At 40.6% G+C, this 20,580-nt stretch overlaps 2 protein-coding genes and 1 long non-coding RNA gene across 3 annotated transcripts; all 3 read right to left on the bottom strand.

Moving 5' to 3' along the window:
- Window positions 1-1,792: 1,792 nt before the first annotated feature.
- On the bottom strand, window positions 1,793-3,862 carry LOC4338680 (probable membrane-associated kinase regulator 1). Its single transcript, XM_015782419.3, has one exon. It carries the CDS (start codon window positions 3,731-3,733, stop codon window positions 2,576-2,578), a length of 1,158 nt encoding a protein of 385 aa, XP_015637905.1. The 5' UTR covers window positions 3,734-3,862; the 3' UTR covers window positions 1,793-2,575.
- Window positions 3,863-7,442: 3,580 nt separating this feature from the next.
- Window positions 7,443-8,188, bottom strand: LOC136356709 (uncharacterized). The gene is made up of 2 exons (XR_010741631.1): window positions 7,954-8,188; window positions 7,443-7,781 (listed from the first exon to the last, which is right to left on the bottom strand). It is a non-coding gene; the product is annotated as an uncharacterized lncRNA (long non-coding RNA).
- Window positions 8,189-16,653: 8,465 nt separating this feature from the next.
- On the bottom strand, window positions 16,654-20,550 carry LOC9272551 (VQ motif-containing protein 10). Its single transcript, XM_026025709.2, has one exon. It carries the CDS (start codon window positions 20,350-20,352, stop codon window positions 19,846-19,848), a length of 507 nt encoding a protein of 168 aa, XP_025881494.1. The 5' UTR covers window positions 20,353-20,550; the 3' UTR covers window positions 16,654-19,845.
- Between the last annotated feature and the right edge of the window lie 30 nt (window positions 20,551-20,580).

Raw genomic sequence — 20,580 nt, forward strand, 5'->3', positions numbered from 1 at the left:
AAAATGCTCATAGTTGAATCGAAGAAGATCAAACCATCAAAATTCCCCCCATCTTCTTACTCGAGTAGGACAGCAGCGGCCTGGGAGCTAGGGTTCGTGCTCGTGCCGCCCCTGTCTGCTTCGCGCCGTTTCGTTGCTGCCCTGCTGCTTGCCCGCTACTTCCTCGCCTCCTTGCTCCACTTGAATTGATTCAACCAGAGGCGTTTTGGTCAGCAAAAGACAGGAGGAAAGGGATAATTGACCCAAAATGGTATTTGGGTGAACCCCTCGATTGCAAATGGCATTTGACGAATCCTAAGCGTGGAGTGGTATTTTAACGAAGCCTCGTTTTGATTATGGTTAAATGTTAATTTTTCCATCTTATCACCCCCGCCCCTAAGATTACATGTTATTATAGCAAATTGAAGTACGGACAGAGTAATTAAGCTCATTACTCATCTCATCAACAAAGGTTAATGATATTAGTATTATAGCCTGCTCCCTCCTAAGAAAAAACAAACTTCTGAAAATGAATGAAATTGTTTTCTTTTTTACAGTATAGGTGTAGTGCTATATGGAGTACTGGAGTAATTACTTGCAAATTGAAGTGCAGTGTACTCCTACTACTGCAGAGGAAGCTTGTGCTGGGAAACTTTGATGCTTGCTTGCATTGCATCTACCACCACTACTCCTAACATTGAATGTTGACTGATCACTCTCAACACTCGACAGGTTGCTCACCCATTTATAAATATCAAGACGTCAACACACAACACACATCTAAAGAGGAGCATTAACTATTTCTAGGCCTTTTACTATTCACGCTACTTGGGCGCGGCCACCAGCTCGCATGTGGCACCTAACCCTCGGCAACCGCGTCTCCTCCCCTATGCAGATGCAGGAATCTCTCTCTGCTCGCTGCTCGATCAGACGATCACAGCCACAGCAACATGGCTAGCCTCATTTGTTTATCCTTAAAACCCTTGTTAATTCCATCGTAACAGTCTTAACCACAACCATGATGACCTGCAGCTAGCTAAGCATGATCACGCTTAGTCGTATCTAATCACAGGAGGAGCTGACACAAGTACATGTACATATTTTTGCTCTGAACATGATCTATGCATACAGTAGTTTGCCCATGTCCTTGTGTGTCCTCACATCCCCTCTTACTAGCATTCAATATAGTTTATGCAATCATAAGTGCCATAATTTAGGTGAGAAAAATTATGGCACTTATTAATGATTGCTGAAGTTAATGACCCCTTCATATGGCACCACCCCAGTTTAAACAGTCAAGTCAACATGTCTAGTGGTACAAGGACTTGTAATTAACTCCATTGATTAGCAAATGTATACTGCATTCCAAAGGGCAAGACATGTGAAAGAAACAGCATTTGCGTGAGCCAGATCTAGCAAGGGAATCGTTTTCCAACTTCCAACTGCTACTGCTAACTTCTTGTGGGTGTTGGCACGCAGTGGTGTCCAACTAGTTCCAGGGGAATCTACCTAACGGGTATTGTAGAATTAGTATTAACTTGCAAGGAAATGAGCACTTTAAGTTGTAGCAATGAGCAGCAGATTTTGTAGGATTTAAGGTAAAATGAGTGGCTAATTAACTGGGGACAAAAAGGTACATGATCCCCAATTAAGGTGAACACTGGACAGAAATGGAGAGGTCATACAAAATCAAGGGAACAATAAAGGAACATATGTGCTTAACAATCATAATTCCTTTAATGAAGCACCAAAGATTGGGGGGCAGATGAGGGGATTATTTTGAAACAATGATCATACAAGTTACCATGTGATGTGAAAGTACAAAAGCCAAAATTATATTAGAATTAGCTTAATAAACACTTGTCTTGATAGTTGAGACAAAAATCACAACAAAAAGAAAATGACAGCACTTGCTCAGACTGCCACATCAGATTCCAAAACCTGATCTAATTAACCTAAGGAACTTTGCAAATCCCTTTTCCAGGAAATGAAACCTGCATCAACACCCTCAATCATAGAAAGTTTTTTTTTTGAAGACTCCATCATAGAAAATTGGCAGCTTTGTGCTCCAAAAGTCTGTAGGGACACTCCACTAGATGGACCAGCTACTTTCATGGATTCTAATCGGCAAATCTCGAATTGGGAAATCCATTTCCCAGCCATATAATAATCTTTCAAAGGCAGGTTCTAATTGTTGTTTATGTAGCAAAAGATATCATACACATCAATCCTCCTAATTCCAAAACAGAAGACATTTGGAAATATCTCCAACTGAATTTTCTCCTTATGAATTAATGACTAGTTGAGTTTGCTAGCCTCATAAACTTAAATTTTTGTCCTTGATGCAATGAGAGGATATGTTTGGAGGGCGCCGACGCAAATTCCATATTTTTGGAATAAAGGGAGATATCAAAATTCCAAAGGCTCCAAATATCATTTTACCCCTTGAAACTACCCTTATTTACCACCATAATCATACTTAATAGTCTTACCAGGAGGACACAAAATTAATTAACAAAACACATAAAATTAACACATAATGCTATCGATTAAACCGCCTTACTTAGCTTCGTCCCCGCCCGAATCCTACGTGCGCTCAGAACGCGCAGATCTCGTCGGCGGCCGCCGCCGCCTTGCGCGAGCACATGGTCACGGCGCCGCCCATTGTGCTCTTGCAGTGCGCGATGGCGCCCTCGATGGCGCTCTGGAGCTCCTCCATCGACGACGCCGTGGACAGCGACACGGGGCCCACGCTAATGCCGCCGGACATCGCCGCCGCGGCGGCGGCTGGCACGTCGGGGAAGCCGACGCCGCCCGCGCCGCCGAAGGTGAGCAGGCCGGAGTGGCTCGGCGAGGAGCGCATCGAGGACGGGCAGCTCGCCGCGCACCGCTTCTGGCGCGGGAACCGGAGGTTCCCGGAGAAGGAGTTGGAGTGCGCGTACTTGCCGCCGCCGCCCACCTCCGCGGCCACGGCGGCCGCCGCGGCCGGGGCCGCTGCGGCGTGGTCGTCGTCGCCGCGCTTCTTGCGCATCGAGAAGCTGAACGGCTTCTTCAACCCCTGCTGCTGCTGCTGCTGCAGCGGCTGGCCGCTGCTGTTGCTCTGATTCTTGGGGATCTGGGAGAGCTTCTCGTACAGCGGCTTCACCTTCTTGGCGTACTTCTTGATCACCTCCTTGGCGAGCGACTTGGACGGCGGCTTCTTGGCGTTGGCGGCGGCGGCGGCGGGGGCGGGGGCGCCGCCGCGGTGGAAGACGGAGGAGAAGCGGGTGGCGAACGACGAGAGGTACTGCTTGCCGGTGCGCTTGGCGGCGAACGAGGCAGCGACACCCGGCGGCGGCGGCGGCGGGGCGAGGTGGCGGTCGTCCTCGGTGGCGGAGCTGGGGCGGGAGGAGGAGGCGGCAGAGTCCGGGAGCAGCAGCGCGGCGCAGTCGGCGGAGAAGGACGACGACGTGCTGCCGTTGGAGTCGCGGGAGGAGGACGAGTTGGAGGTGGAGTCGGAGGCCGACGCGGAGGAGGTCGACGCCGACGAGAGCAGCAGCGTGCGCACCATGGAGATGCGCGGCGACAGCTGCAGCGGCAGGAGCTGGCCCTTGTAGAACAGCTCGTCCGCCGGGCACAGCTGCGCCGCCGACCTCTGCTTCGACGCCGGCGACAGCGTGACCGTGAACTCGAACTCCGACGACGACGCCGACGACGACGACGCCGGCGACGGGAACGACCTCCCGCCGCCATCCTTGCCTCTTGACCTGCCCATGGTTTCTCGCTGCTGCCACGTAAGCTACGGGCTCATGGCGCGGCGGGTGGAGGAGGAGGAGGAGTGGATCGGAGACGAGGGCGAGGTGAGCATGGCGAGGCGAGGTGGGAGGGAAAAGGTGAAAACTTTTCCGGGATTACGAGTCTGACCGCTTTATGAGGAGAAGATGCGGATTGTCGCATGTGGGGGTGGCCCCCGAAGCCGTTGGATCGATTCCGGATCGCGATCGGACGGCTCAGGAGGCTGTCCTGGCTGTAGCCCAAATACAAAATGAAATAATTAGTGGCAAAATTTACAAATACCCCCATTGTTTTTCAGCTAATAATCGGGGGAGTTGGCTAGAGTTTTTAGTTACTTTATTTTTTAGAGGCAAACAACAACTTCACTCTTGTGCGCTAAATCTTTATGTAATTAATTTTTAGTTTCTTTCCCCCTCCCTCTGTGCCTCCCCTTTGTAAAGTGTTTTTTTAACCAAATGAATAAAGTTCAGGCTAGTGTTCAAACCCGCCGTAGTTTAAAAAAAATAGATGTATGTTGATACTCCCTCCGTTTTTTAGAAAAAAAGGCAATATCGGATGGGATTTGAACTCTTATAGGGTTGTTCAAATTCGTTGTTTATATTACTTCCTCTAGCTCATAATATAAGATGTGCGAATATTCTAAAATTTAAATTTAAAAATATTTGACCAACAACTATTATAATATAAATTAAAATTTATTTGCTAAAATTAATATCATTGGAATATTCACATTTAAATTTATGGTTATAATTTTGTTGTAATAAACCTTATAGCATATGAGAAATTCAAGAATTAGTTTTGAAGACAGTGCTAAGTTTGATTATGTCTTATATTATGGGATGGAGGAAATATTTTTTTTTTACGGAGGGAGCATGTAATTCGTACAGCAGTAGAAATGGATGGATCAATGTTCACTTGCACAAGAGTAGTTAATGAGTTGACAAATGAACGGGGTAATGACTTTGTGGTTTGGTACGTTTTGACTACAGCGTTTAGTATCCTTCCTGCATCTATTCTTCGTGGGGAAAAAAATGTCCACTTCAGGTAATTATCTGGGATTTTAAGAACCATGTTAATGTTTTGATGAGCTTGCAACAAGAGAAGAAATAGAGGTAAATTAGTAATATAAATATTATTAAGTATATATTTAGTGATGGTTTATGTATTAGATGTAATTATTAGTGTATTGGATAAGTAATAATTTAGATAGTGTGCATATATTACATGTAAATAGTTCGGTTATATGGTATGTTTAGAAATTTTAGATACCATTTAAGTTAGAAGTCAATAAATATAATAAATATATAGTATGAATGTAGTTTGAATATAGAATGGGTTTAGTATTATATTTTATTGTACAAAAGACGTGCATAAATTTTTTTATTGTGTTAGGCCATGGGGAGAAATGTATATATTTCGAAATTTCTTTAGTTGTGTGTACGATATCTGAATGAGATAGAGAAATGAGTAAAAAATATATTAATTTAGTATGAAGATAGAATGGTTTTAGTATTATGTTTTAGGGTACATTATAAGGGGGGAAATTTAACTAGTAATTAGAGCCGCGCCACGCGAATAATTGAATGTGGTAAGAATTTTTTTAGTTCAAAGTACCATTTGACAGTGAATAAGACAAATGATAGAACAAAATTTAGAGGTAATTTGCATGACGGTTGGAATTGTTGTAAATAGTATGGATTTTGCAAGATTTATTATTAACATATCTTCATTATTTTCAAGGTTATAAGAGTGAACGTGGTGCATTAAATTTAGAAATTACAAGTTCGGAGAAGGACGAGAAATAAATAGGAGACATAGAGGTAAGCATGTTTATATTTTTATGTGTTTAAATTTGGTAATTACTATTATGTTTTTAAATTTGCTGTCATCTCTAGCAAAATTAATTTAGTATTATGTTTTATTGTACATAATACGTGGATAAATTTGAATAGTATTTAGAGCTATGTCGCACGGAAAATTATATGTAAAAATATTGAATACATTAACATGTATCCGTGAACCATTTGTTACATTTGGATACTACACCAACGAACATATATTAAAATAATATTTTAATTTTTGCTTAACCTTTGAAATACCAAATTAAAAGTCGATTAAGGGATTCATTAAATGTGCAAATCAATTAAACTAATGAAATTAACAAGGGAATAAAATTTTCTTAAGAAATCATGGTGCGAGTTAATTTTTTGAAATTCTCCATGAACTAAAATACCCTATGGAATTTTCTTGAAATTTTTGGAGCTATATTGATAATTTTTAAAGTGTAATAATAATTTCAGAAATTATTGAAAACATAAAAGCAGAGAAAATACCTCAATTAGTATTGGGCTGATTTCAGCCCATTTGAGGAGGAGGGTGTAGGGAGGAGGGTGTAGGAAAGTGGATAAAATCAGCCCACCTATTGGACTCTAGTCTTTGGTGATTTTAGCCCATTTTGTTTTCAGCCCACCAGCGGATGAGTGTAGGAAATGGGCCGAAATCAGCCCAACAGTGATGGAGGGATTTGATTTGTTTTTCATTTGTTTTTTATACTTATAACAGGCAACGAGCAAAGGGTGGATTTGGGTCTTCAATTGGCATTATAACTCATGAGGTAACATTGGGAACCGAGGATAACAACACATGTTCATGCAACTGCAATAAACCTTTTACAACAGGTGGATCACAGTGGCATCAAGGGTTAACATTGATACCAAGTAGAAACTGTTTCACAAAATATTTTTACACGGATGACTTGTTAACTTCTCATCTAGTACTACTGTATATAGTCTAGCATTCGCACGACTCTAATCAACCTGCTATAAGCTATGTATATGAAAACATATGAATTATATTAGGTGCACGAATTATTTTTAATCATTATAGTTATGGTAACCTTTCTCTAAATTAAACCAAAAGCTCTACGTATTATTATGAAAATCGTCCAAAAATTTAGCTCTTTTTCATGCACAGTTTTTTTAAGTACAAGTGGCCTAACTTATAGAATTAATTGTTGTACCCAATGCTAATTCAATTTAGGGACTTAAAAGTACAATGCGCACTATTTTTATGGACTAATTTTTGGAATATACCAAAATTAGGTGGTGGTTTTGCCTTTTGTTTTCCGAACAAAACTGGTGCTATTTTTGAATTCAATATTCACCTATAGATTATTGCAGGTAGTACAACAGTGATCCCTTTTATTCTGCATGCAAGTACCACTAGTGAATGGCAGGGAGGGTTTGCGCGGTTTGCAGGATCTAGCCAAATGGTTCCTCCGATGCGTACAGAAGATGGAAGCTCACAATTCCGTGCAGGGCACACAACGTTTACCAGTAGTTCAATAAACACGCATGTTAATGTTCATCATTTTGTAATTTACCGAGTCACAAACATATTTGCTTATTTTTGCAGCTGTACCTCAAGATAACATGCCCATGTTTCCAACGGGTATGAACGATCAGTGGCATGGAGCTTCCACATACAACACTGGTTCGTACATGATGTCTTTCAATTTTGAGGATCTTTATATTGCGATATTAAATTAGCGCTGCACCTGTAGGGGGATGTACCAAATGTCCATAAATGAAAACGTACAACCACAAGGACCAAGCTTTTTGGAGATGTTAGGCCAAGTAGATTGGTTGTTCAGTCAACCACCTATCATGCAACCACAAATAACAGGTACAAATTATAATTTAGTACAAAATATTTTAGTTCCAGAATGTGTGTACTTTACAACTTTGGATTCAATGTTTTGTAGGAATGTACACTGCCGACCAAATGATGGGATATGCCGGCAGCACGCTGTCCTACGGAGAACCATGTAGCTACGGTGGGGGGTCGTCAACAGCACAACACGAGATAGGACCATCGCAGCTTGATGAACCGCCTCCAATAACTCAACCGACCCAAGACTACGGGTACATTAATTTCAGCGGTGTTGAGGTGGCACATATATAGGTCTGTCCGCGAGCGACATTCACCCGAAAGATTATCGTTGTTAGGATGCAGACCTTCAGCTGGTGCTAGAAGAAAGGGAAAGAAAAAAGGCACTACGACATCAAGAAATTTCGATGATGAGGCTAATGAGTAGAACGATTTTATATTTTGCTCATTCGAACTAATATGTAATATTGTGTATTAAAACTTTCTAATGTGTCGGCTAAATTTCTAAATAAATAAATTCGAAATATTTACCTGCCTTTTCTTCATGAATACTTACAAATATTTTTCTTTACATAACACATCAGTGGGTTTGAACGCTTGGCGAATTCACGACATTATCTTATGGTAAGCCTCTAATACGCACCATGAATCATCGCGTACTCAGTTCATACCAGAAGTAGGGCCTGTGAAATTTGCCGAGCACACTAACCTATTGAAGCTTACACTAATGATAAACTCTACGAATATGAGTTATATACTATACTTGAGTCTGCCTTTTTCGTTTCGTAATATTCCTTTTATAGGCACTCGACGAGTAGTCTCTCTAACCAGACGACAACAAGCTTTCGGCGGGCAACACGTGAAAAAAGCTGGGACTAGAGAAGAGAATCTCTCTCTCCTTTGTTTGTGCCTCAACATGTCACATGGAGCTAGAGCCCGGGGACAAAATAACTTTCGGCGGATAAAATAACTTTCGGTGCGGTCCCGCACAACAGAGATGCGGAGAGATTGCGATCCCGCGCATTTGGAAAGCGGCACCGGAGCCCCACGGGACCGGCTCGGTGCCGCAGCTTGGTACCGCGGGACCGCTTCGGTCCTGAGACCGGCCGGGCCGGCAGCCGGTCCCGCAGGCTACAGCAACGTGCACAGCTGTTGTGCGGGACCGACTCGGTTCCGCACCCCCGGTCTGCGCGACCGAGCCGGTACCGCACTCCCATGCTGTGGTACCGCGTTCCCACGTCGCCGGTCTACGGTATCATCTCGCTCCCGCATTTCTAACTCGCGGAATAGGTATATTTTTGCTAAATCTTATCACCCGTGTATATAAACGTAAATTATGAAAAAAAAGTATATTTCAAATTTAATTCTACAATTGCTGTCCATGTTTTTAACGTATACCTTTCGTAGCAGCTCTCGCAGTTCGTGCACACCTCAATATTATTCGACCTAACTTAGGAAACTTGAATTTAAGTAGAGTAGGATGTAGCAAACGAACGCCACTCCGAATCGCCGATGCGAAGACAGCGCAGCGCTATGAACCTTTCCCGTCTCCACCCATCGATCGATCGACTCGTTGATGGTGGTGAGAACCCAAAAAACGGTCGGCCTCCACCCGCGTTACGGCCCGCTGCTAGGCGTTCGGCTGTTTGGGCCACCAAGCGCACTCTATGAAAGAAGTGATTAAATTGTTTGTGGTGAAACCAGTCCAACCAACTTCAATTCCTAGGTATGATACATGTATTCATATTTATAACTAGTTGTTTTAGACACCCATAGTGATTTCATCAGTTTTAAGATATGTTGATTTAGACTTTCGGATGTGCTTTATAGAGGTAGGATGTTTGTGTTTGTATTTACAGAGGTGAGTATGCAAATGTTGTGAGCGCATGCGTTTGTCCTATGTTTCTAAAAAGTCATATTCACTCAAAAATCAAGTCATTCTAGCTAGAGAATCTATTTTGTGTTGGGCAATATTATAACTTAGGAATAATATGATTTTTGAAAAATCTCCAAGTAAATCTTATATAAAGGCACTTTCAGGACATCTCAGGTTATAGGGCTAGCTACAAAGATGTGATGAAAATAAGGAATTAATGTATATCGCATGCTAGAATCTAGTAAAAATTTGCAAACTTCAGATGTAGATTTACCAATAGGATTAAATAAGATTATTTATCCTTTTTGTGTTGGAATGTTCAAATTTTGATCATTATGATGGTTCTATGCTAAGCTAAAAATTTTTGTAACATAACTTTTAACTAAAGTAAATATTGGGCTATCCATTATAAGAAAAAGTAATAGTCTATATTCATACGACCATTAATACATATAATTTTATTAACGTACCGTCCGTGAAAAATATGTTTTCACATGTGGCCCATACAAGCCTGAGGAGGCCACGTGCTTCGTGGCATGAGGCTATAGATTTTAACCGCTGGTGAGAAAAAAAGTTATCTGGAGTTTGTGTAGTAGTGGTGTAATGTCAAGCATTCATAAGCCAAGATCACTGGAGCAATAGAAGGAAGGGGCAATTACAAATTTACTATTGCTTTGAATCATTATTAAAAGAGTGTCACTAGAAAATTACAAAAATGCCACTAAAACTGTCATTAAGTGGCATTCTTGTAAAATTAAAAAAACCAGTGGCAAATTTGCAAATGCCCCGAGGAAGGAAATGCAAAATGGGGGAAACCCCCTCCCGTTAATAGCACTTCAATCTAGCTATGAGGTTTATCTGAATTATGTGCTTGACTAACAGTAATAGTACACATTCGAGGCAAACAGACCTTTCGCATGAGTTAAGTTTCAGGAAGATACAGGAATTATTTGCGGTCGAGATAATAAGTAATCCTTCCATTCCAAAATAAATAATACATCTCAGTACGTTCTGATCTGAAAACATTCATGAGTTAATGTCGTTCTCTGACAATAACCAATATCTCATGTATACACGCACATCTCAGTATATACGTTTTTGAGTTTCCAACAACAGCATATACAAATGTATCAGAAAACATTTAATAACAACACTGTTAGCACTAGTACTAAGGCCAATCCCAACCCAAGACAATAGACATAGTTTTCATAAACTTCACATCGTTAAGAAATAGTACTAGACTCTACTCTTTCAATACAAACACCACTTTTTTATACTTAAATCTAATATCTAATGATACTTATCTCATATGATATTTTGGATGTTGTATAGAAACCATGCATGTCTTATGTAAGATGTGATTTTCTTCTCTTTCCTCATTTATTCAGTTGCCATATCATTTTTTATTTTAGATGGTAACTTATTTAATGCTATAGAAACCATTCTAATTATTGGGTTGAGAATGGCTTAAGGATCTTGAAATCAACAAAAACTTCACGAGAAACAACGCTGAACTCCTAATTAAAGGGAGAAACAATTTTGATTTTAGCTAATAAACTTTAGTTTTTTAACAATAATACTCTCTCTGTCCCATAATAAGCGTAGTTATGAGTTTCAATGTCTAACTTTGACCATCCGTCTTATTTAAAACATTTTTATAATTACTATTTTTATTGTTATTAGATGATAAAATATGAATAGTACTTTATGCGTGATTTAACTTCTAAAATTTTTTCATAAATTTTTCAAATAAGATAGATGGTCAAACGTTGGGTACAGAAACTTATGGCTACACTTATAATGGGATGGAGGGAGTAATAAGTTGATAACAATATATCACGCAAATGAGGTTCTATTTTATCTGTGAAGAGATAGAACTCAGTCAAAACAGTATACTCCTATACAGGATTCAGAACCAACAGTCACATTACTTCAGCCATTTGAAAACCACAGAGATGACCACATATGGTTTTCGTTATTGTAGTAATGAACATGTCGGATCGGCGCATCAATTGAATTGCTCTGTACGAGTTCTCAAAAGAAAAATTGCTCTGCACGGGCAGTAAACGACAAGTTAACTACTCCCTTCGTCTCATAAAAAACTAACATAGTACTGGACATAACATATTATAGTACTATGATCAATCTAGTTAGACATATATCACTACCATAGTACACCGCAACAGTGCCGGTTGGAAACCCTATATAGGTGCCGGTTTTTCCCAACCGGCATAAAGGAGACGGCACTGATGTGATTATTCAAAGGAACCGGCACCTTTGAGGTCCCAAGAATCCAAAAAAAAGGGAATCGAGCCGATGCATCGAGCCGTTCCCCGTCACCCCGAGACTTGTCACCCCAAGACCATCGATCCAAAACAAAATTACAGAAGTTTCACACTGTCACCATCGATTCATCCAAGACATATCCCTCAAAGCAAATCACAGAAGTTTTACACAAATCACAGATCCCTCAACAATTACATAAAAACAATCACCGTTGCCGCTACGTTGCCGAAACCGTCGTGGGATCTGCCGCCGCCACCGCTCCGCCCGCCACCGCCGACCCCGGTCGCCGCCGCAACCCCTCCGCCGCTGTCGCCACCCCGGCCGCCGCCGAGGCTGCCTCGCCCACCACCGTGGGAGAAGCCACTGCCGACGACGCCAGAGGGGGGGGGGCGAGAGAGAGATCGAGAAGCCACTAGCGGCACCCTTATCCTTATCTCGTCCTGCTGGGGCCCGCCGGCTCATCTCGATTTGGGTACGGTTTATTTAAAAAATCGGCGCATATAATTTTTTATAGGTGTCGGTTTTTGTAGTGCCTTTTTTACAAAAAAAACTGACACAAAATATAATAGGTGTCGGTTTTTATTTGGAACCGACACCTATAATTACTTAAATGTGCCTTTTTTTGCGATTTCAATCCGCGGAGGTGGGTAAAGGTTTATAGGTGCCGGTTTTAGCACTACTGGCACCTATAGTGGCGACACCTATTTGATGATTTGTAACAGTGTATCTGTCCGGATTCGTTGTACTGTAATGTGTCACATTTAATTCTAAATTCGTTTTTTGTGTGACGGAGGGCGTACATCTAGCAGCATTGTAGTGAGCGTGTCGGATCAGCAGATTCAGCACATCAATTGCTCTTCATAAATCACAGGCAGTAAACGACAACTTCACTACAACTAGCAGCATTGCAGTTGTTAGTGTGCGTACACGTCAATTTCAAGAAAAAACTGCAATGTTAACCAATAATGACACTACCACTGATGTTTGAATATTCCGAAGACGAAGTTGAAAATTAAGTGTTTCACACAAAATGAGGTGGTAATAATATGTGATTAATTAAGTTTTAATTATTATAAACTTAAAAAATAGATTAATCTAATATTTTAGAGCAACTTTCATATATAAATATTTCGCACGAAACGTACGGTTTAGCGGTTTGAAAAACGTGCCACGAGTATCCAAAATTTAATCCAACCGTTGTTGGAGAAATGAACACGGTATAATATTTCATTGTAATTTAGCTGAAATTGGTAATCAGTAAACCAGTGTGTTAGAAGATGTATATTTTTGCACCGTGCTTTAGTTAGTCAACTAATAATTTCCAAGAATGTGCATATTAAGGTGCTATCACTGGTGGAGAAATGCTCTTTACTTTTGGTTTAGAACCCTTTGTAGTCCCGATTTTTCAATCAGGATTACGAATCCGGGACTAAAGATCGCTATCTTTAGTCCCGGTTCAAATAACCGGAACTCGATCTTTAGTCCCAGTTGGTGTTACCAACCGGGAGTAAAGAGGGGGAATATTTAGTCCCGGTTGGTGTTACCAATCGGGACTAAAGAGGGGAAGCGACAGTTCCTCGAGATCTTTTTATTATTATTATTTTGTTGTTGATTTGCTAATGGCTAGTGTTAATCTATGTATTTTCTCCCGAATCGAATGAGATGCACATCCCAAATCAACATTTCAAATATTAAGTTACTTATACACACAAGTCAAATACATCACAAATCCTACACACAGATCAACTACATCACAAATCCTAAAAACTACACACAAATTAAATACATCACAGATTATACAAATTATACATCTTAGATCCATGCGATGCAATGAATCACAAAATCTAAAAAATTATACATCCAGTGAAACACAAATTATATATATAAAAAAAACCGAGCCGGCGCCCGGCCACCGCCTGCCCGCGTGTAGCCGCGGCCGCCGCCGGCCGCCTGCCCGCCGGCCGCCTCCACGCGCGCGGCTGCGCCGCCGCCCGCCTCCACGCGCGCGGCCGCGCCGCCGCCGCCGGCCTCCTGCCCGCCGCCGCCTCCCCCTTCGCGGCCGCGCCGCCGCCGCCCGCCGCCGGCCGGCTGATGGAAGACGGAGTAGAGGGGAGGAGAAGAGAAAGGGGAGGAGGGGAGGAAGAGAGGGGAGGGGAGGAGGAAGAGGATTGGATCTGAGAAGAGCAAGAGAGGGGATGTTCCAATCTTATCTAAATATCTGTCTGAGACTTAACCGATCGGATGTGGGAGAGAAATATTTACTCCCGGTTGATAACTCCAACTGGGACTAAAGATCGATCTTTAGTCCCGGTTGGTATTACCAACCGGGAGTAAAGATCGCTCGATCTTTAGTCCTGGTTGGTAGTATCAACCGGGACTAAAGATTCTCGAACCCCTGACATACATCTGACAGGGGATGAACCGGGACTACAAATCATCTTTAGCCCCGATTGGTGTTACTAACCGGGACTAAAGATCAAAATTTTTTAAACCGGGACTAAAAATCGTTTTTAGTCCCGGTTTTTAATGGAAACGGGACTATTGTGAAATTTGGTCGACTGACCAAAGATGGTTTCTTCAACAGTGTATAGTCCGTTCACAAAAAGAGAAAAAAAGACTGGTATTTCAGCTTCTCTAGAAGTTAGTGCGGAGTTTATAAAAAAAGAACTGCTATTTCAGTTACACTGATCAGAAGATTGTGCTGTGATAATTAGTAGAAAACACAATCAAGTTGTAGGGTAATTTCAGAGTTCAGGTAAAATGCAATCTTCTCAGTACTATAAAATGACTACTGAAAGCCAGTAATGTTGATCAGAAACAATCATCATGTACTAGAGAAGTAAAGCCAAGCAGCCAAGCATAGATCGGCAGCATATATACCCCATACTATGCACAGTTCGCAAGACCTATATCGCTTCATTCTGAGTATTGCATTACTAGTTTCTTATCACTTTTTTTTTTGACCAGGAGTTTCTTATCACTTAATCAATGCCATACAAAAGACTGGACGAAGTGCCTAAAAAGACTTATACAACTAGCAGACAGAGTTTCAAAAGATACAAGTAAGAATATAAGATTGATGATGAGTGGTTAAGAAATTTATTTCTTTAGTGAAGATCAAAAATGAGGGTCTTTTTCGAAAAAAAAAAGATCAAAGACGAGGGAAGAGCCTAGACAAAAGCCTAGTAGACAGAGTTTCAAAAGATACAAGGAAGAATATAAGATTGATGATAAGTGGCTAAGACATTTATTTTTAAGTGAAGATCAAAGTCGAGGGAAGAGCCTAGACAAAAGCCAGGACCATCGAATTATAGAGTTATATCCTTTGGAAAAGATTCCTTAGGTTTTTTTTGGGTGGTGTGCCTTTTTTTCAGCATACCCTGTAAATATTGTTTGCACCTTGTGTGTTTGTCCCTGTTCTATCAATATACACGTAGACAAAACTTTTGCCAGTCTTAGGAAAAAAGAAATTTCATACTTGGTAATTTCTTAAAACATTATTATATCAATATAAACACGTGCTCAAATAGCCTACATATTAATTTTATTGTTTGAATATATTAATTACCAGCACACTTGATCAGACAAAAGATTGTTTGTGATAAACTTTTCCTTTTCAACGTTTAATTAGTTTTTTTTTCTTCTCCTTTATTCATTCCAGATATATTTGCCCAAAAAAAGCATCTGAACAGTTGGCACCGAGAAACGATGTTATTAGTACCAAATTAAACTAGATGGATGAAGATTAACATAGAGGAGTAGTTCTATTTTGACCAAATCAAATGTGATGCATATGTACCCAATAATTAGAAAGTATAATTTGTTGAATTTATGTGGTTTAATTTTGTTTTTAGAAAGAACATAAATAAAAAAAAGCAAACAAGTGATCCTAACATGTTTGATAAATATATACATTCTTTTGCTATGGCAATGTTATAATATATTTCTTTTACCAAAAAAGCATGGACATTTTGTATTAAAGAAAAAAAAGGATAGAACCCTAAGTGCACCCACAAACATTCATACCAAAATATGTTAAAATATTTAGTTGATTGAAATACCAAAATTAACATAACAAATAGGATTTTACCAAAGAACCAGACAGTAAAACAGATTTAGAACTTCCTCTCTAGAAGAGAGTAGTAACGAAATCCAAAAGAAAACAATGGAATGAATTCAGAAGTAATAACTAATTAAGAGAGTTGCATAGAAACCCAAGATTGCTCAAAACATGTATGCAAAAAAAGTTTTTAATTTACTTATGTAGTGATAGTTTGTATGAACTAAAATTCTACTCCCTCCATCCCAAAATATAATCATTTTTGGCATAGTGCAAAGTCAAACTTTTTTAATTTTGACTGTTAATAACAAAAAAAAAAATTAACAAGATCAACAATGTAAAATTGATGTTACTAGTTTTATCATTAAACAAGCTATCATAATATGCAACATTTTTTTAAAAACATTTTACTTTTATAGATATTGTTGGTCAAAGAAGCATCTCGAAGACTGTGTCGAAGTTCAAAAATGTTTATATTTTGGGACGGATGGAGTAATAGTATGCATGTGAAGTGTCATCTTAATTAGTAAAGCACCAGAGCTAGCTAGCTAAGAAAAGTATTGGTTCAAATATAATGCATACATATGTATGAAAATGCAAGTATTTGATGGACTCATGCATGCATGTGCTCAAAGACTGTGGACTAATTGAGGTGCTAACAAGTTTAAATCAACAAGGTGTCACCCTACCCCTTAGCGTGTTACTATTAGTCAGAAGTAGAGACATTGGATGGTGTGTTTGTAAATAACATCTGGGCAACTAATTTCTTTTATCACATTGCATAAAATTTGGAGACAAGTAATGAAGTAAACACGATGTACCGAAATGTTAGAATTAAGGAAATAATGCCATGACAATATAATGTCTGTCTCAAAAGTAAATTAAAGAGGAAGGAAAATAGACCAAATCATATACAGACTGCAGGATGTAAATGCTGATCGAAGAGGGTCCTTTATAAGCATGCAGTACACAGATTGGGACTTGTACACACAGTGGAAGCAAAAGAGGAAACATTGAACGGGAAAGCATTATTGATTCAAGAAAAATGAGAGATTGTTGGGACAACATATATCGGGAAAAGAGAAATAGATTGAGTACATATAAAAAAGATCAACTAGCTAGCACAACATGCATGGATATCACAATGCTACAACCTGTATGTGAGCAGAAAAGATCAAATTAAGCCACAGCTAAATTCCACTGGATTAATATGCTAATTTATTATCACGCATCAGTGCATCGCGTGTATGCATGTATAGTGTTAAACCTATATGAGTGTGTTCTAGGATAGTAATTAAGATAGAAAGTTTAATTTTGGATCATTCCAACATCAAGGAATAACACAACACGGGCCATCGAGTCATCAGCCAATGTCAAACAAAACGAAAGGTAAACTTAAGTGCAATGGGTCAATGAACAAGAGCAATATATATAAGCAATGACCAAGAATCAAAGTGGGAACAGAACAGCACAAAGCAACACCCATGAAGCAGTATATTGTCAAACAAATGAAATAGAAGAATGGAAAAACAAATTAACCAAAGTAACTGAAATCAAGCTTACGAAAAAAAAAAAATCTTTGCCTAGCAAATAGTAGTATAACTAGTAGTGGAAGAATGGAAGAACAAAAATGAACACATCAAACAAGCCAAAATATGAAACCAGAAGAATCATGAACAAAAGGTTGGATGGTAGTGCTGTATATGAGTGTTTTAAGGACCTTGAAGACCAAAATTAGTGAAACTTATGGTTGCTGCTGCTTGTAAGTTGTAACTCGCGGTTCCAAACTTGACCATCCAACAAGCACTAACAAAGTGCGAGAGGCAAATCCATTCACATGTACTGTTCTTAACGAAATCATTATCTGGACTGTAGGGGGCTAGCTGGCTAGTAAGCCAACACGATGTTGTCGCTTTCTTACACTTCTGTTGCAGTATATATACCTGGCCCTCGTGTATTGCATTGTGTCTTCTGGCCCGCAGCTGATGAGACTACAATTAATATTAGTTCTAGAGTTTGAATGTCACAAGGCTTCAATCTTGTGTATGCTATATATATATATACATTTAACTGGTGATCGAAGAACAAAGAGAGATGGGTTGTTTTTAATTATGTCAATTTCTCCTGTTGGAAGTAGGTAGGACCGGAATTCGAATTCTTCAGTTTCTTCACGGGTAAAACAAAAAAGGGGGAAATTCCTGATGCCCTCTAGTACAGTGGAATTCGCCATGAAAATGAAGGGTGGCCATGCATGATAATTGCAGCTAGCTAAAATATGCTCGCAACACTTGCTTTTCTTTGATCTTGTGTCCATGCCATGCATATATAACTAATGAATTCGAAGGGCAAAGATAGATAAGATGTGTTCATGACTATATGCATGTATCCACTATATTCCTGATGAAAGTGGTCTTTCAATTTCAAGCCGATCTTATATATATTATTAATTAGAGACTGAAAATGAAATGAAATTAAAGTGATCGAGGTCGTCATCCTATACATTTATATCATACTGGTTTATAACTGGTTAATTAATTAATTAATGATTATATTAGCACGTTGATGCTGATTAGGAGTTAAGATATAGATATGGTGCGTGCCAACGATATCTAGCTGTGATTTAGGCCTTGTTTATATCTTAAAAATTTTTGGCAAAAACATCACATCAAATGTTTGAACATATGCATAAGGCATTAAATGTGGGGAAAAAAACCAATTGTATAGTTTGCATATAAATTGTGAGACGAATCTTTTGAGCCTAATTACGCCATGATCTAACAATGTGATGCTACAATAAACATTTGCTAATGATGGATTAATTAGACTTAATAAATTCGTCTTACAATTTACATGTGGAATCGGTAATTTGTTTTGTTATTAGTCTATATTTAATACTTCAAATGTGTGTTCGTATCCTTAAAAACTTTACACCCAAAGAACTAAACACACCCTTATATGTGTACACTGCCTTAGCCAGGTGAGTGCAGTAGTAGTATTGTTGCAGCGAAGTACTTCCTCCGTCCCATAAAAAATCAACTTCTGGGAATGAATCTGGATAAGCATTTATCCGGATTAATCGTTAGAGTTTTTTTTTTGGACAGACGGTGTAGTGTGTTTACTGTTTCGCACGCTACCACTCTAGCAGTGGCATGGCATGGCAGCACAGCGCAGCGCCACCCCGAATTGGTGGTGACTGGGGGTGATCGGCGAACCGATGCTCCAAGCTCAACCATGCCAAAAAAAAAAAACCGCACAGAAAGAAAAGAAAAAGGTGACCATAAAATCAGAGGAACAGTAGTAGGCAAAAAAACGTCTCGGATCGAAGAAAAAAAGATCTGGAAATTAATATACTAGCATCAGCTCGTAGCTGGCCGCCGATCATCATGATATATACATATATATATATCGATGGCGACGACACGAGCATTGCATCATCAGTTCATCACTTGCAAAGTTGCAAATTAAGAGCTAGCAGTGAAGACGACAATTAATTAACCAAGCCATTGATATCAATAGAGAAGAAGAAGAGAGCGAGGGGAAATTAAAAAAGGAAGAAGAATTTATCCCCCCAGGTGTGTGGCGTCCACAGTACCAAACACACAACACAGATAGCGGCAGCTCAGGCTAAGATTTTGCCTTCATTTTTTTTAATGCAAAACTCAATTCATCCCTTAAAGGGATATCCCCTTATTTTTTTTGCATATCACTTAAAAGTCATAAAAAAATTTGAAAAAAAATTAGTTGGATAGATCAATATATGATATATCACTTCACAAACATACAAATTCAAATTCAACTTATACAAGTAGAAAAAAATAACAAATTTAACTATGAATAGAACGTGCAATTCATCATCAATTTTTTTATTTTTGTTTCGAATTGTATAAGTCAAATTTTAACTTGCATATTTGAAAAAGATATACTATCATGTATTGATCTATTGATCTATTGATCTATCTTGATAAATTTTTTAATTTTTTTATAACTTTTTGAACGATACGTACAGAACGAGAGGATGTATGCTCGAGGGATAAGAATCCACTCTCTTTTTTAATTTCATTTGAGGCATGTGGTGATGAGCTAGGCTAAGGGATAGAGCGGCACACTGAATTGAAGCTAGCACACACATGCAATTTCATCATGCAATACACACAGCGAACAAGGTGGTCTTCCTCATGGCGGGAGGGATCGGGGTGGGTCACTACACCTTGCTGTGCGGGTGGTCGTCGTAGAGCAGCGTCGGCGGCGAGAACACCGAGTAGCTGGTGTCCAGCAGCTGCGACCTGAAGACGTCGTCGTCGTCGTCGTCGTAGCCGCCCCCGCCCCCGCCGCCGCCTTCGTCGAACGTCGCCGTTTCCGCCGGATGACGACCCGGCGCCGCGCCCGCCTCGAGGGCGTCGGCGTCGCTGGCTGCGCCGGTGTCGGGCAGCGCCGTGGCGCCACCGCCGTCGTCGCCCGCGGAGGCGCGGGGGCTGTACTTGGAAGGGTCGGCGTTGCGGCCGGTGAGCTCCTGCACGAGGGCGCGGAACCCGGCGGCGCTGGTCCTCACCCGCATGGGGTTGGAGATGTACACCACCTTGATCGGCTTCTTCCCCGCCGCCGCCGCCTTCCCGTTCCCTCCCCCCTTACCACCACCACCACCACCACCACCCCGCGTTGCAGTAGCACTAGCATTGCCCCTGGAGCTCTGCTGCCTCTGCCGATCCATCACCCCCACCCCAACCTCCTCCTCCTCCTACCGACGAGATCTGGCTCCTGCAAGCAGCGGCAATCTGAATGACAAGAGCGAGTGCTCCCGGTTCTGGGCGTGGCCATGTAAGGAGGACTCCCAAATCGTGGGGATTTTTACCGAGCGCGCGAGCGAGGTGGGTGCGGGTGTGGATGGGGGGAAAGCGGGGCGTCGTGGAGCAGTAAATATCGGACAGGGTAGGCCTGC

The sequence above is a fragment of the Oryza sativa genome, chromosome 5, assembly GCF_034140825.1.
Source record: "Oryza sativa Japonica Group chromosome 5, ASM3414082v1".
Taxonomy (NCBI): domain Eukaryota; kingdom Viridiplantae; phylum Streptophyta; class Magnoliopsida; order Poales; family Poaceae; genus Oryza; species Oryza sativa.

Coding starts and splice junctions, on each gene's coding strand:
- LOC4338680 (XM_015782419.3), bottom strand. CDS start 3,733: ATGGGCAGGTCAAGAGGCAAGGATGGCGGCGGGAGGTCGTTCCCGTCG.
- LOC9272551 (XM_026025709.2), bottom strand. CDS start 20,352: ATGGATCGGCAGAGGCAGCAGAGCTCCAGGGGCAATGCTAGTGCTACT.